The following is a 12,197-nucleotide window of genomic DNA, read 5'->3' as shown; positions in this document are numbered from 1 at the left end:
TCTCAGTGAAAGATGCTACAAAGAAATGTGTTGCACAAATTTATGGGAATAGCTGAGGGCACAGAGGAAGATCAGTGCAAAAACTGAGGAGATAAAATCTGTGAGGTAGGTAGCGGTAAGACATGAGGGAAATCTTAGAAGGGATAAGCATTTGAAAACTCAGGGTTGAAATGAGTTGAATAAACCATAGCTGGCATTCTTATATGCCAGCATTTTGGATTTGAGCAGCCACGCTGCACTATGTAGGAGTCAGCAACTAGCAAAGGAAACAAGCGCCAAGTCAGATGAAAGAACAAGCGCCTGTTGTGACCCTCCTCAGAAGTAAAAACGTAGCACAGAAAGTACGCGGGAAGAGATTTGCAACCTACGCATGTCTCTACATGTTTTATGGACAATTCCCCAAAATGAAATATCAAAGCAGCTGCTGAAAGGCTGACATATGATGTTACAGTAGCCTGTCAGTCATGGGCTAGCTTGGGGCTAGTACACATGCCCAGTCATATTTCACTCACACTTCACACTAAAGTTCCACTTATAAATTAGTTTTAAAGGACTGATTGATGGGTAGTATGAGTTTTAAACACACTGAATAAAGAGCAGTATATACATAATGACAAGCATAGCCGTGGAACGTGATGGTTATAAACAATGTAGTATGGTACTCAGGGAATGGATAATTGTTTTATCAAGTTTCTGTAGTTGACTTTAATACAGAATGTGACTACAGTTTCATATCTCAGCGACTAGCCTGTTATCAGGTGCTTAGGTGTCTTTCGTCGGCTTTTCTGCTTCTTTGGAAACAATTGCTGACTTACAATAACTGTGATAAAATCAAACTCCCTGTTTCCCACAGGTGACACTACACACATGACAGGATCAGATTTAACACCCGAGCCTTTCATCAGCCTTGTTTAGAGGTAAACGGACAGCATCAGCTCTGTATGGTGCGTGATAGTTCTTCAATGAACTGGCCCAAAGCAAATGCCAGACTCTAATAATATTTGTGATCTGGCTGGAAATAAGGAAGTCTGCTTGCATTTAGATTTAGTTTAAAGTGCTGTTTTCAAGTAGCTGTGAAATGAACTGCGATAAGGATAAGGACCTGCTTTGAACTGTCAGTTTGTTCTGAAACAAATTGTAACAGTCCAGGCAGTGCTGGATGGACATGTAATTTCTGTAGAATTTAAGAGAGACGCATTTTAGCACAGGAACTAAAGAAATGTTATCATTTTATATGAAAGCTGCTAATTTCAAACAATATCAAACTAATCTGAATTGGATGGATGTCATTAAGCAGGTGGTCATTACTGTTGATATTCCTCTGTGTTTTCGTTTGTTTTCTGATTGGAAATGAAGAAAGATTTCTGTACCTGACTTTTTCCACTTGAGATTCTTGGTGACATGACTTCTCATTGGCGCTGGGAGGCAGTCACTCTGGATTTTTTGAAAATGAGTGACCATAAGAACTGAATTCCACTAAGGAAAGAGAAAAGATAATAATTGATTACTTTGCGGGGAGTTGCCTCCATTGAACGAGAAGTGTAAAATAAATCCCAGGACAGTTGTTTTACCATGTGTGCTACTTCTTTGGAGGTTTTAATTGGCTGATGCCTACACAGTGTGTGGAAATTTCAATGCATCTGAAACATTTCCTCCTTAGGAAACAGTCTACAATCTGTGATTTAGTTCTATATCCACAGGGCTTGCTTAGTGTGAGTTATAGAAGAAAGATGTGCTTTCAAGACTGCTTTCTGTGTACCTTGCTCAGCTGGGGATGTGGATTCTAGGCTGCTCAGGTTCATCTTCCAATTTGATTGTGGCTCCTTCTGCCAAGCTTAAGTCAGGCTTGTGCCACTTTAGCTGAAGGAATTTTTCCATCAAGTCAGCTCCCACGTTGAAGACCAGAGCCAGCCAGGCCAAGCCAAAAACAATCCAAATCGCAGTTAGGCTCCTGTACACTGGGATATAGTGCTTGTTGGGGTTTGTGCCTGAAAAATCCAGGAAACTTTGCATATTAATCTTGACAGCTTTGGTCTGCCAGACAACATACATACTCATACATCCTCTCCACCCCCTGCAAAAGTGTATCTTTAACAAGTTTGTCTGATCTATGAGCATCCTTTTTTTTTTTTTTCTTTTTGTGTTCCAGCTCTCAGGTTAAGTTTAAGACAGTTGGCATCAAATTTCTGAAGCTGAGACTATATAATAAAAATATCCATGTCTAATGTTAATCAGGGATGCACAAAATTGAGTGTTCCTAGCCACTGACAAAGAAAAAAAACATCTTGGAAACCCAGTGTTGAATCATATTAGCCATATTTTACTCAAAAGACACACAGGGGATCTCAGACGATTTCAAAAGATATGGTTTACTACCTCAGTGATATGGTGATTGCTTTTTGTGGGGTGATGTACCTCAGTAACCAGTATTCAGAATCACCTGGAGAATAATATATGTGAAATGCAGCCATTTTAAGTAAGTGGTTATGGGAATCTTAATCCCCAGTTTGATATTTCCACAGCATGGACAATCGATGCAGCGATCCATTTAGTCTCTGTCATCCAGGCCATGATGAAAGTCCACAGTGCCCAGATTCAGCATGAGATGGTATTTTAACTCCTTTTGGGACAAACTTACAACCTCTAGGAAAGGAGAGCCACTACTCGTGAACAGTCCCCAGTGATTTTAACAAATAAACACACTATACATAATCTGTTAAGAGCATTTGTTCCAACAAGTAGGTGGAAAAATAGCCCCTCATGTGTCTCTATTGCTATGTCTCAGCGTATATCTCTGAAGACTATGTAATTGCACTGGGTTTGTTTTTTTTTCACAGGTGTCCTGAGGCTGTCAGTAATATTCTCCCTGCTGTAAGTACTGATCATTTCATATTTGACATGATTTCTTATTGGGAATGGTAGGCACTTGCTGAAACAAATCACTGTTAGGAGAGGGTGGTTCAAAGGCTTAATGGTGACAAAGAGATTTCATTTATATTCCACCTGTCACTCATGGATCACATTCGTACCAGCTTGGACATAGTCACTGTTGAATGGGTGTCCAGTGGCATATGTGAAATGACTTTGGTGACATTCAGCTTAACTGCCAAGAGAAAAATGTCCATGTCATATAATACATCATTAGCTCATTATTACCAGTTTGGCTCAGCTCACTCATGTACCAGATTTATAGTGGAATGGATATCTATGCTCTCAGTATTTAGCTTTATACTAGAGTAACTAATTTCAACAAAGCTCAATCCAGTTCACCTTCTTTATTACCTACTACATAGTCCCCAAATCCAATGGTGCTCAGGGTGATGAAGGTGAAGTAAAAGCCTTCTCCATAGCTCCAGCCTTCTACATAACTGAAGACCAATGGTGGGAACACTAGAAAAAGCAAGGTCCCAGTGGTCAGGAAGATGGCCACTGCCAGTGTTTGAACGACCTAAAAGATAAAAGGAAGATGGCAGCTAAACGGCACTGAGCAGTTGTGTAGTGGAAATTGCTGGATCTGTTTTGTTCTTGAATCACAAACACACTGCAGCTGGGAGGAATGTCCAAAAAAAGGAAGGATAAACCAATGCTTCCATGCAATCCAGGCGGACCTTGCTGTTTACCCTGCACATGAATATTGTACCTGATAACGAATCCAAAACACCTCAAAATTAGGAAAAAAAGGAGGATTTTTTTTTAAGCTTTTTGCAATGAGTTTTTAAGTATGCTCAAGTCATGTTTTCAAACTTATTATGGCAACCACAGGGATGAAATACTCACTTCACAATTTCAATTCAAGTGGAGATAGTCTCGTAGTTAATTGGCTCCTGTCTTTGAGGAAAATCACCAAGTATTGCATAACTCATGATACAAAGATTGGCACGAACAAATTAGGGTTCTCCTTGCCATGACTGCTTCCAAAGATTTATAAAGTGGCTTGCAAGAGCTCAGCCAAAAATATGTTTGGATGAAATCTAAATGAAGTCAGTTTGCCTGCTTTTATTTTTAACTTCGAAGCATTCAGAGCAGAACTGTTTTCTATCAGCACAGGGCAGATCTGTGTCTCTTAGTACAGACGTCTGCCTTCTGGGAGATAAGTTACAGCATACGTGGCTGCAATAGATAGGTACACAGAATGGTCAGTGGATGGGTCATGACAGGGGATTTTAGGATTGAGATCAGGAACTCATGGATTTCCTGGGAACGCAATCTGGTGAACTTTTGACTAGTGATGCAAACTCATTGCTTAAAAATGCCCTCAAGGGCATTCAAACCAGAGTATGATTTTCTATGCATGTGCCTATTGTGACTGGATGAAAAGCCAAACCACCGTTTATAAAGTGGAAGGTCCAGGTATCATGTTTTTCTTTCTCTCTCTGTATTATCTCACATATAAAATAGTCCACTGAGCTTAAGAAACTTGGCATGAGCCTACTGGGTGACTTTGACAAATCACTTCCCTATTATGTACCATGTCTCTCCAGCTGTATAATACTACTTACCTCATTTGCAAAGCACTTTGAGAATTACTGATCAACATGGTTATAGTCAATATCTGTTATCAATTACTTCATTCCATAAGTGTGATAGCCTTTAATTAGATAATAAAGTTTGCATAAAATTTTATACTGAAATGCACAATATTACTTTTTGTCCTGGCTTTTAAGAACTTTCTGGTACAAACCTACAACACAGGGGACAGTAAGTCAGGAATGACGAACTGATTGTAGTTAATTTCCCAAAGCATGATTAAATGGTATTTAAAAGGAGATGAACCAACTTTCTGGAAGAGCCTTTTCAGAGTGAACAAGCAGCTACAGCTCCAAAGCTTTGTCTGATCATAGGAGTTCTGCCAGAAATGAAGTGTTAATTCAGGAGTGAAAGGGAAAAAAAAAAGATCATATCCCTGAGGTGCTATTAGAAATCTCAGGAAAGATCCAGCTATACTAGCATGAAAATCCTTCTGGTGGTAGAGCTGCAAGTATCTGGGGAACAGACATAGGTAATGCAGCTAAAGAACTTCTTGCTCGCATTAAACAAGTCTACATTTGACAGTACCTTTATAGCTTTACCAGCAAATCTTTCCCAGTGTAGGTAAAGAAAGCAGTGATTCAGAGATTTTACAAATGAAAAAGCGAAGAAAACTTATACCGTAACTCTGAAATGTTTCAACATAGCTAACATCTAATCTCCCCTTTCCCTAATTTAAGGGGTCAATTAATTGAACCTTTACTCAGAAACATGCACTTTGTTATAAATGACCTTCATGTATTTTCTATTATCAGTACTTCCCTTATTCCAATACATCTGGACCAGTTCAATGACTCACCAATAAACTATAATCAAGGAGAAGGAGTATTTATTTACATTTCAAGAAAAGAAAAGGAAGGAAGTGCTAAATTGCTGGCACAATCAGAGAAGGCAATTCAAGACAGATTAGCAGGCTAATAAAAATAAATTGTCTTTGCACAGTGTAGAGCTACATTCTGGACAGATACTAGCATAGGCTAAGTAGTAAGAGCTTGATTCAGCAATGTGTATATGTGCATGTATTCTGCTAAGGTCACCAGAGCTTAAGGACCTTGCTCAAAATTGAGGCCATACTTGCTTAACAGTTTTGCTGAGTCGGTTGTAAAAAGGCAAATCTAGAGTCCCTCAAGCAAAAGCAAATTGCTTTAAAGTTATCATAGATAAATAGCGTATATCAGTTTTTGATATAAAGGGCCATGCTATGGTTTGGAAAAATGCAGGCACACGCAAGAAAACCCAATCTAGCAGTGGCAGTACCTATCTGAGAGGAGAATTTTAATTAGTTCTAAAATAGTGGAAATAAATAATAGATTGACACCCTACCTGGGCACGTCCTGGCTTTTGCACCCATCTTTCCAGGGTAATCAGATGAGCATTGAGGCCTTTCCCCAGCTGATTAAGGAAGGCCAGGTTGAGCGGCACTCCGAATAAGGCATAGAACACACAGAAGATCTGCCCTGCCACTGTGCTGGGGGATAGGTTACCATAACCTGGAATAAAAGAAGAAAAGAGCTATATGAAAAGGCTTTACAGTCCGGCTGCAGGCCATCATGGGAAGTTCTTGGCTTGGAAGCTCAACTACATTAAGCTTCAGCAACCCGGGAACCTATCATTTCCTGCAATTAAATCTGCCTACAAATTGCCATAGCTTATGACAGAACCCTGTGCATTCACTACTACTAACAGAAAATTTAACATCAAAAACTTTACTTTTAAAGAGTAGTGGCATTTTGTATAGGTCTCTGATTTTGTGGTGAGTGCAACTGAGTGCTTCAAAGCAACCTCAAGATGTGCTGTGCATGTGCAAAATCACATAGCATGTACCAAGTAGGCACTCAGCTTTTTTTGCAGGTGAAATATGCTTGACACGCAAGAGTAACAGGTATAATTGGAAACCAATAGAAAACCGTAACCCACAGTAGTCAAGATTGTTGTGCAGGTGTATTCTGTCCACCAATTGCACATTTCTGGGGGCCTTAGAGGACAGCTGGAAGAATCACCAATTTATAAGGAAAGAGAGTACCTCACCTATAGTGGTGACAACAGTTCCTGCAAAAAAGAAGGAGTTGCTGAAGTCCCAGTTACTGGGATTCGTAGAGTTTCCTTCTGGGTTGACCCCTTTTTCCCATGCTTCCATGAGGACCTGAGGCAGAAGAGGTCAAAGGAGGAAAGATGAGCAACCCATTAGACCACATCAGGAAGAATGTCAGAAAAAAAGAGAAGTAAATATTGCTTTCCATCTTCAGCAAGCAGAGCAATAAACAGTGTAGATAACAGGGTAGAGTTTGATTAAAATGGCCTTGAGCTGACATGGCAAAACTTGGAAATAGAGCTGGCCAGGAACTTGAACTCTTGTCACTGGAGAACTGGCCATTGAAGCAGGATAGGTTCCATAATGAGTTGAAGGTTAAAGGGAAGGGAGTGGAAGGAGTCCCTAAAATGACCAAACAGGGAAAAGAAAGTGAAGTTATGCCTTAAAAAATAAAGGCAGTTCCTTTTCTCTCCTTCCCTAGTCTAGTCATCTCATTCCAGTTTTTAATTTCGGCATGTATAAATGCATGGTTGTGTCTGTGGAGAGTAGCATGGGGAACACGCTTATTTCTGTGTCTGTCATGTAAGTACTAGTGAGGATGAATTACTATTTTTGGCTATGACTTCCCAATAAATTTCAATGAATATCAGGCTTCTCCTAGTCTGAAAGATTCGCTAATGAAATATTCTCTGTTATTCCACATAGCTCTTACCAGATGATCAAAACTATTAAGTGCAAAAGAAATGATGCTCCTATTTATGCATCAAATATCATGTTAGCTGCTTTAGATTGTGTTTCTTTGCTTTCCCTGAGGTTTTCTCTGAAGGAGACTGGCTTCCTTCTGCTCAGGGACTGGGGTTTCAAGAATCCCCTTGTGTGTTACATACCAATTTTGAGGTCCAGGTCCTTCATCAATTTGCCAAATGGCTGAAAGAATTACTTGTTTATCTCTTCTAGAGACTTTTATATGATGCAAGATATGAGCAGGATTCAACAGCAATCTCAGCTTTAGTTGGTTCCAGGAGTATGAGACCAAAGAAGATATTCTTTCTTGATTCAAATGTGGACCACTGCCAGAAGGATTGCTTATCTGATTAACGTACCCACTACACGGTATCTGATTTTTCACAGGTTCCACAATATTAGCTAATCTGTGATGGTGTATTGAGTATCCTATGTTTAATAGCGAATGTTATTTCTTTAATAAAAAATCCTACAGCATTGGTCAAGTCCAGCAGATAGGGCTGCTAGGTGTCGTCACATGTGATCTCATGATTCAAGTGCCAGCAGAGTTTCTTTTCAATAAGACAAAGAACCTTACTTTATACATCAAAATTCTGTTCTTAGAATGCGAAGAATTTGACATGTTTAATTATCTAGAGTTTACAATTTTATTTGTTGGTTAGAAGGAACACACAGGAGCTACTGAGGTGTGAGTCTTTTGAAATGTCTAAGCCAATCACAGGCTCCATTCACCCCTGTAAGGTACACTTGTCAGTTATATCCATTTCAATGCACAAGAGTTCACAGGAGCTACATTCACATCATGAAAGCCAACATGGAAGAGTCAGGTAATGAACACTTCAGACAGTCTGACAAGGCCAGATTTCTTGGCATGATGGTTGCTTTTAAATACAATGCCATGAAAGAAATGGCATCCTAGTGCCATTTGTCTAGGAATGAGAGGTTCATCTGGGACAGTTATAATGGCTCCTAGCTCCTTTCCACCTACACCTCAAGTAACGGTTATGGCTGGAATAAGAACAGAGCAGCTGTTGAATGGTTGGTGAACATTAGCCGTTGCCTTTGGGAGAAGAAGTAGCCGGTAAGTAAAAGCAACATGCTGTAATTTACAGTAAGAGTATGGAGCCTACAGAAAGCTATAGTAGGACGTGGAGAGAATAAAGGCTACCTGCCATTTCTGCCCCTGTCCCACTCCCAATGCACAGTGCAGCCACTTGTGGTCATAGACAAGGATTCGGTGCTCTTGGTCAATATTTATATCAGTTCCTTTGGGGCTGAAAAAGTATGGACATAATCAAAAGAGGGACTTAAAAAAGATACCTCCTTACTCAATTAATCTGCTTCTCAGTTATGTTATCAGAATGGCACAATTTCCTGACCAACGTATGTTTACCAGAGACGCATTAGATTGCAGAGTTCAGATTTGCACTTTCCCAAAGCTCCAGGCTGTTCAGCTTAGGAGCTGCAGCTCAGGGCTACATCAGCTGGGCAGTTTTAGCCAAGCAGAGCTAATGCAGTTTATGGACATGGAATGGCAAGAATTTGCTTCATGCACAATCAAGTCAACAAGTGATAACTCTGTTATTAATGATAATGGATACACAGAAAGAAACACTGGGTTGATTTGTAGATTCCAGGATTTGGGTTTAAAGAACTGGCAGTAAGACAAGACATCTTATACTTGTCAGCTGAACAGACTGAATGTAGTGGCTGTGTCTCACCACAGCATGAATACTGTCAGACTGGAACTTCTGACATGATGAACAGGCTTCCTTAACCATATAGTTAAAAAGTACAGATAGATGATTGCTTCCTTGCATTATTCTTAGAGATTCAATATGGAAAGACTTCTATTAGTAAAAGCTGGATAAATTTCTTAAGAGGTCTTATAAATGACAGGTGAGTCAGAAGGCACCTGTGCTTACAGTTACTTTGAGGACTATGAAGTTTAAATGTGAAGCTTGGTTGATTGTAGATGATAATCTAGTGCCCTCAGCCGGTTTTGTGTGGAACAGCTTACAAGTGAAATGCACCTAATTCAGCAGCCAGGCAGCAAAATGTGATTCTCCGAGTAGCCCAGCAGTGCTAAGGAAGCTCCACTGAAGCCAGAGAGAGGAGAATCTGGACATCTGTCAACCCTCCCTAAAGTTTCTAGGGTACCAGAGATTTAACTAAGCCTTTCATACCGATGACATATCCCAATTTGGTTTAGAATGAGAATCAGGGGTTTATTCACTACCATCATTGACACAGAGCTACAGGAAAGACAGGTAACATCACCAACTAGCGAAGCTGAAAATAACACACATGTTTTTAGGCATGTAAGTTTTTGCAAACTCTAGTCATTTTCTGGCCAATACCAAATGCTCCAGAAGAAATATATCACAGTAATCAGAACATTGTCCTTGTAGACAGAAGTTCAGGCACCTTCTCTTCCCTTCCTGATCTGAATTTCACTGTTTGCTTAAATCTATTTACAGAATCTGGGCTTTTTGTTGATCAAAAGCATATACCTTCATGGTAGACCTCTGACTTGGACAGTGCAAACTTGCAGCATGTTTAGAGTTCCTGTCAGGTTTAATGACCTGGTAGAAATAGTTCAAACCATTTCGGCACCCAGCTCTGCAACTGGATAAGTTTGGACAGTGAAGAAAGTGATAGTTCAATGATTTCTGATGAGTTCTTGCAATATGAGAACGAGAGGATTTGTCTATAATAATACCAAGAAAGGTCTTGTAACTTATCTCTAGCCTGTTTTGAGGAATAGCTTACAATGTAATTGAAGATGTCATTAATTGACAATCCATATTGAACAAGAAATCTTTATCTCTTATTATAAGTGACAGACAACACAGCTCAGGAGGCTTGACTGTATCTTTTCTTTAGAAGCCTGGAAGTGCAAGACCACCTTCAAAGGCAGTAGATAATTTCTGGTAGAAGAGAGGGGCAGAATTTGCACAGATTTGCACTGAAGTATCATGGTAGGGCAACTTACTTCTTGTAGGTTTGGTTCTTGGTTTTTGTCCCCATGTATAATTCCCATGTAATAATTAATGAAGGAGCTGGAAACCATTATTGCAAGGTAGCACGAAGGTGCGTCAGCAGATTTGCATATTTTGGGAGTTCATGACTGGGAAAAGAAAGAAGTGAAATAGATCAAGACAAAGAGGTATGTAAATGGGCTTGAGAAACCTCTGCCTTTCTCTTGTACAGTTAGTCCTTTAATGTCATGGACAGCAGATCAATTTATGACATGCTTGGCCAAAACAGTACAATTTCTTCTAACTGAAATAATGCATGAGCCGAAATAATGAGACCTTGTACCTCTTACCTGTACAAACTGCTCCAGGGCTTGCCTGTCCAAGCATGTGTAATTCTGCAGGAACTTGAGCTTCTCCAGCTGGAACTGGTCCCGAAAATGGGTCTCTGCCTGCTTCTCCAGCAGCTGGAACACCATAGCACCCAGGAGGAGGTAAAAGAGATACCCCAGTACCAGCAGCGGAGTCCAGCTGATCTGCTGGTTGTGTACGGTGAGGAGGGGCATGCTGCTGCTCTGGTGCTGCCAGTCCCTGCTCAGTACTTAATAGGTTACTGTCCCAAGATGTGTGCTACCAGGGACACCCAGGAATCACACACACGTGTTCCCAGCTACTGCCCTGGAGAATTTTTTAACAGAACATACAGGTATCAGTGCTATACAAAATGAGACTAGCAAGCACGTCTTTTCTCTATCTAAAATAAAGGGAGAGCATTTATAGTTTAATAAGAATGTGAGTCATAGTGTTTTTCTCCTATTAAAACAACTTTTATCCAGCAATTTCTACCAAACGAATGAAGCCTGACACAAGCCCTCTGAGACTGGTATTGTTTTCCAGGCTGGAAAGCTGAAGTAAAACCGTGGCTGAATGACTTACCCAGGGTCATACAAATATAGAGTCACAAATAGACTCTTAAAGTCTTGACAAGTAAAGCCTTACATTAAACACTAGACTTCTGTACAAGAAAACACTATAAACTCTCTAATCACAGCAGACTCCCCAGAACAAAGAAGAGCATGGAGCTGAATAAATGGAAAAGTCAATAGCTGCCGTCTGTACCATACAAACATTGCTGGCCCCAGTGAAAGCAGCATCACGAAGCTCATAAACATCCTGATTTCAATCTGGTCACAAGACTGACCTTCTCTTTCTTTTCTAACAAGATCTAATAAGATCAGTCCCCTCACTGCCTGGCCTACCGCTCCTGAATTCTTTGTCAGATGACTCCACCCTTTAATCCATAGAGTTAGAGAATGAGCCACTCATACCTACTGCTTTCAGCCTCTCTATTGCCCTTTTAATCCAAAAGCATAAGGGGGTAGGAGGGCTTTAAGTTAATCATTAGCTAAAAAAGTATCAGAGATTCACTCGTGGGATCCTTAGTGATTATCATGCACTGAAAATGAGCTGAGCTTGCATATTTTTCTGTAGGAAAAGCTTTATGGCTAGTGTCATCTATGCCACACTGCTTCTGAAAGAAAACACATACACACACACATGCACACAGAGCAAGAAGGCCATGTGGCTAGGGCTGCAATTTTGTGATTAAACTCCCTTCCCATTAAAATATCCCTCCAGATATCCCTCCTTTGCTTAGTATTCAGATTGTTTTTCACCTACCTACAAGCAAGAGGTAGTGCTCAGAGAGAAAGAATAAAAAAAATGGTTTCATTCATATCCATATCTGGGAAAACCCCAGTACTTGTCATTTGACAAGTACTGGGGCCAGCCATGTCCACGTAGGAGAGGATGACTGACTGGCATCTGGAGGCCATTTGTCACTCTGAAAAGTTAAAAGTATTGTGGAGAACTCCCAGAAGAGCATCTTGGACTTCATCTGGGACCACTTTGTTGCT

General features: G+C 40.3%; 1 protein-coding gene across 1 annotated transcript; it reads right to left on the bottom strand.

Annotated features, from left to right (window-relative positions):
• Positions 1–1,764: 1,764 nt before the first annotated feature.
• On the bottom strand, positions 1,765–10,847 carry KCNK16 (potassium two pore domain channel subfamily K member 16; the record flags this gene model as incomplete). The annotated part of the gene is made up of 5 exons (XM_082481653.1): positions 1,765–1,988; positions 3,283–3,448; positions 5,851–6,017; positions 6,556–6,670; positions 10,635–10,847. The coding sequence occupies 5 exons, from the start codon at positions 10,845–10,847 to the stop codon at positions 1,765–1,767; spliced, it is 885 nt and encodes a 294-aa protein (XP_082337779.1).
• Between the last annotated feature and the right edge of the window lie 1,350 nt (positions 10,848–12,197).

The sequence above is a fragment of the Vanellus vanellus genome (genome assembly GCF_965231255.1).
Source record: "Vanellus vanellus genome assembly, chromosome: 3".
Classification (NCBI taxonomy): domain Eukaryota; kingdom Metazoa; phylum Chordata; class Aves; order Charadriiformes; family Charadriidae; genus Vanellus; species Vanellus vanellus.
The sequence above is the reverse complement of the archived record's forward strand: the minus strand, read 5'-3'. Positions and strand labels throughout refer to the sequence as shown.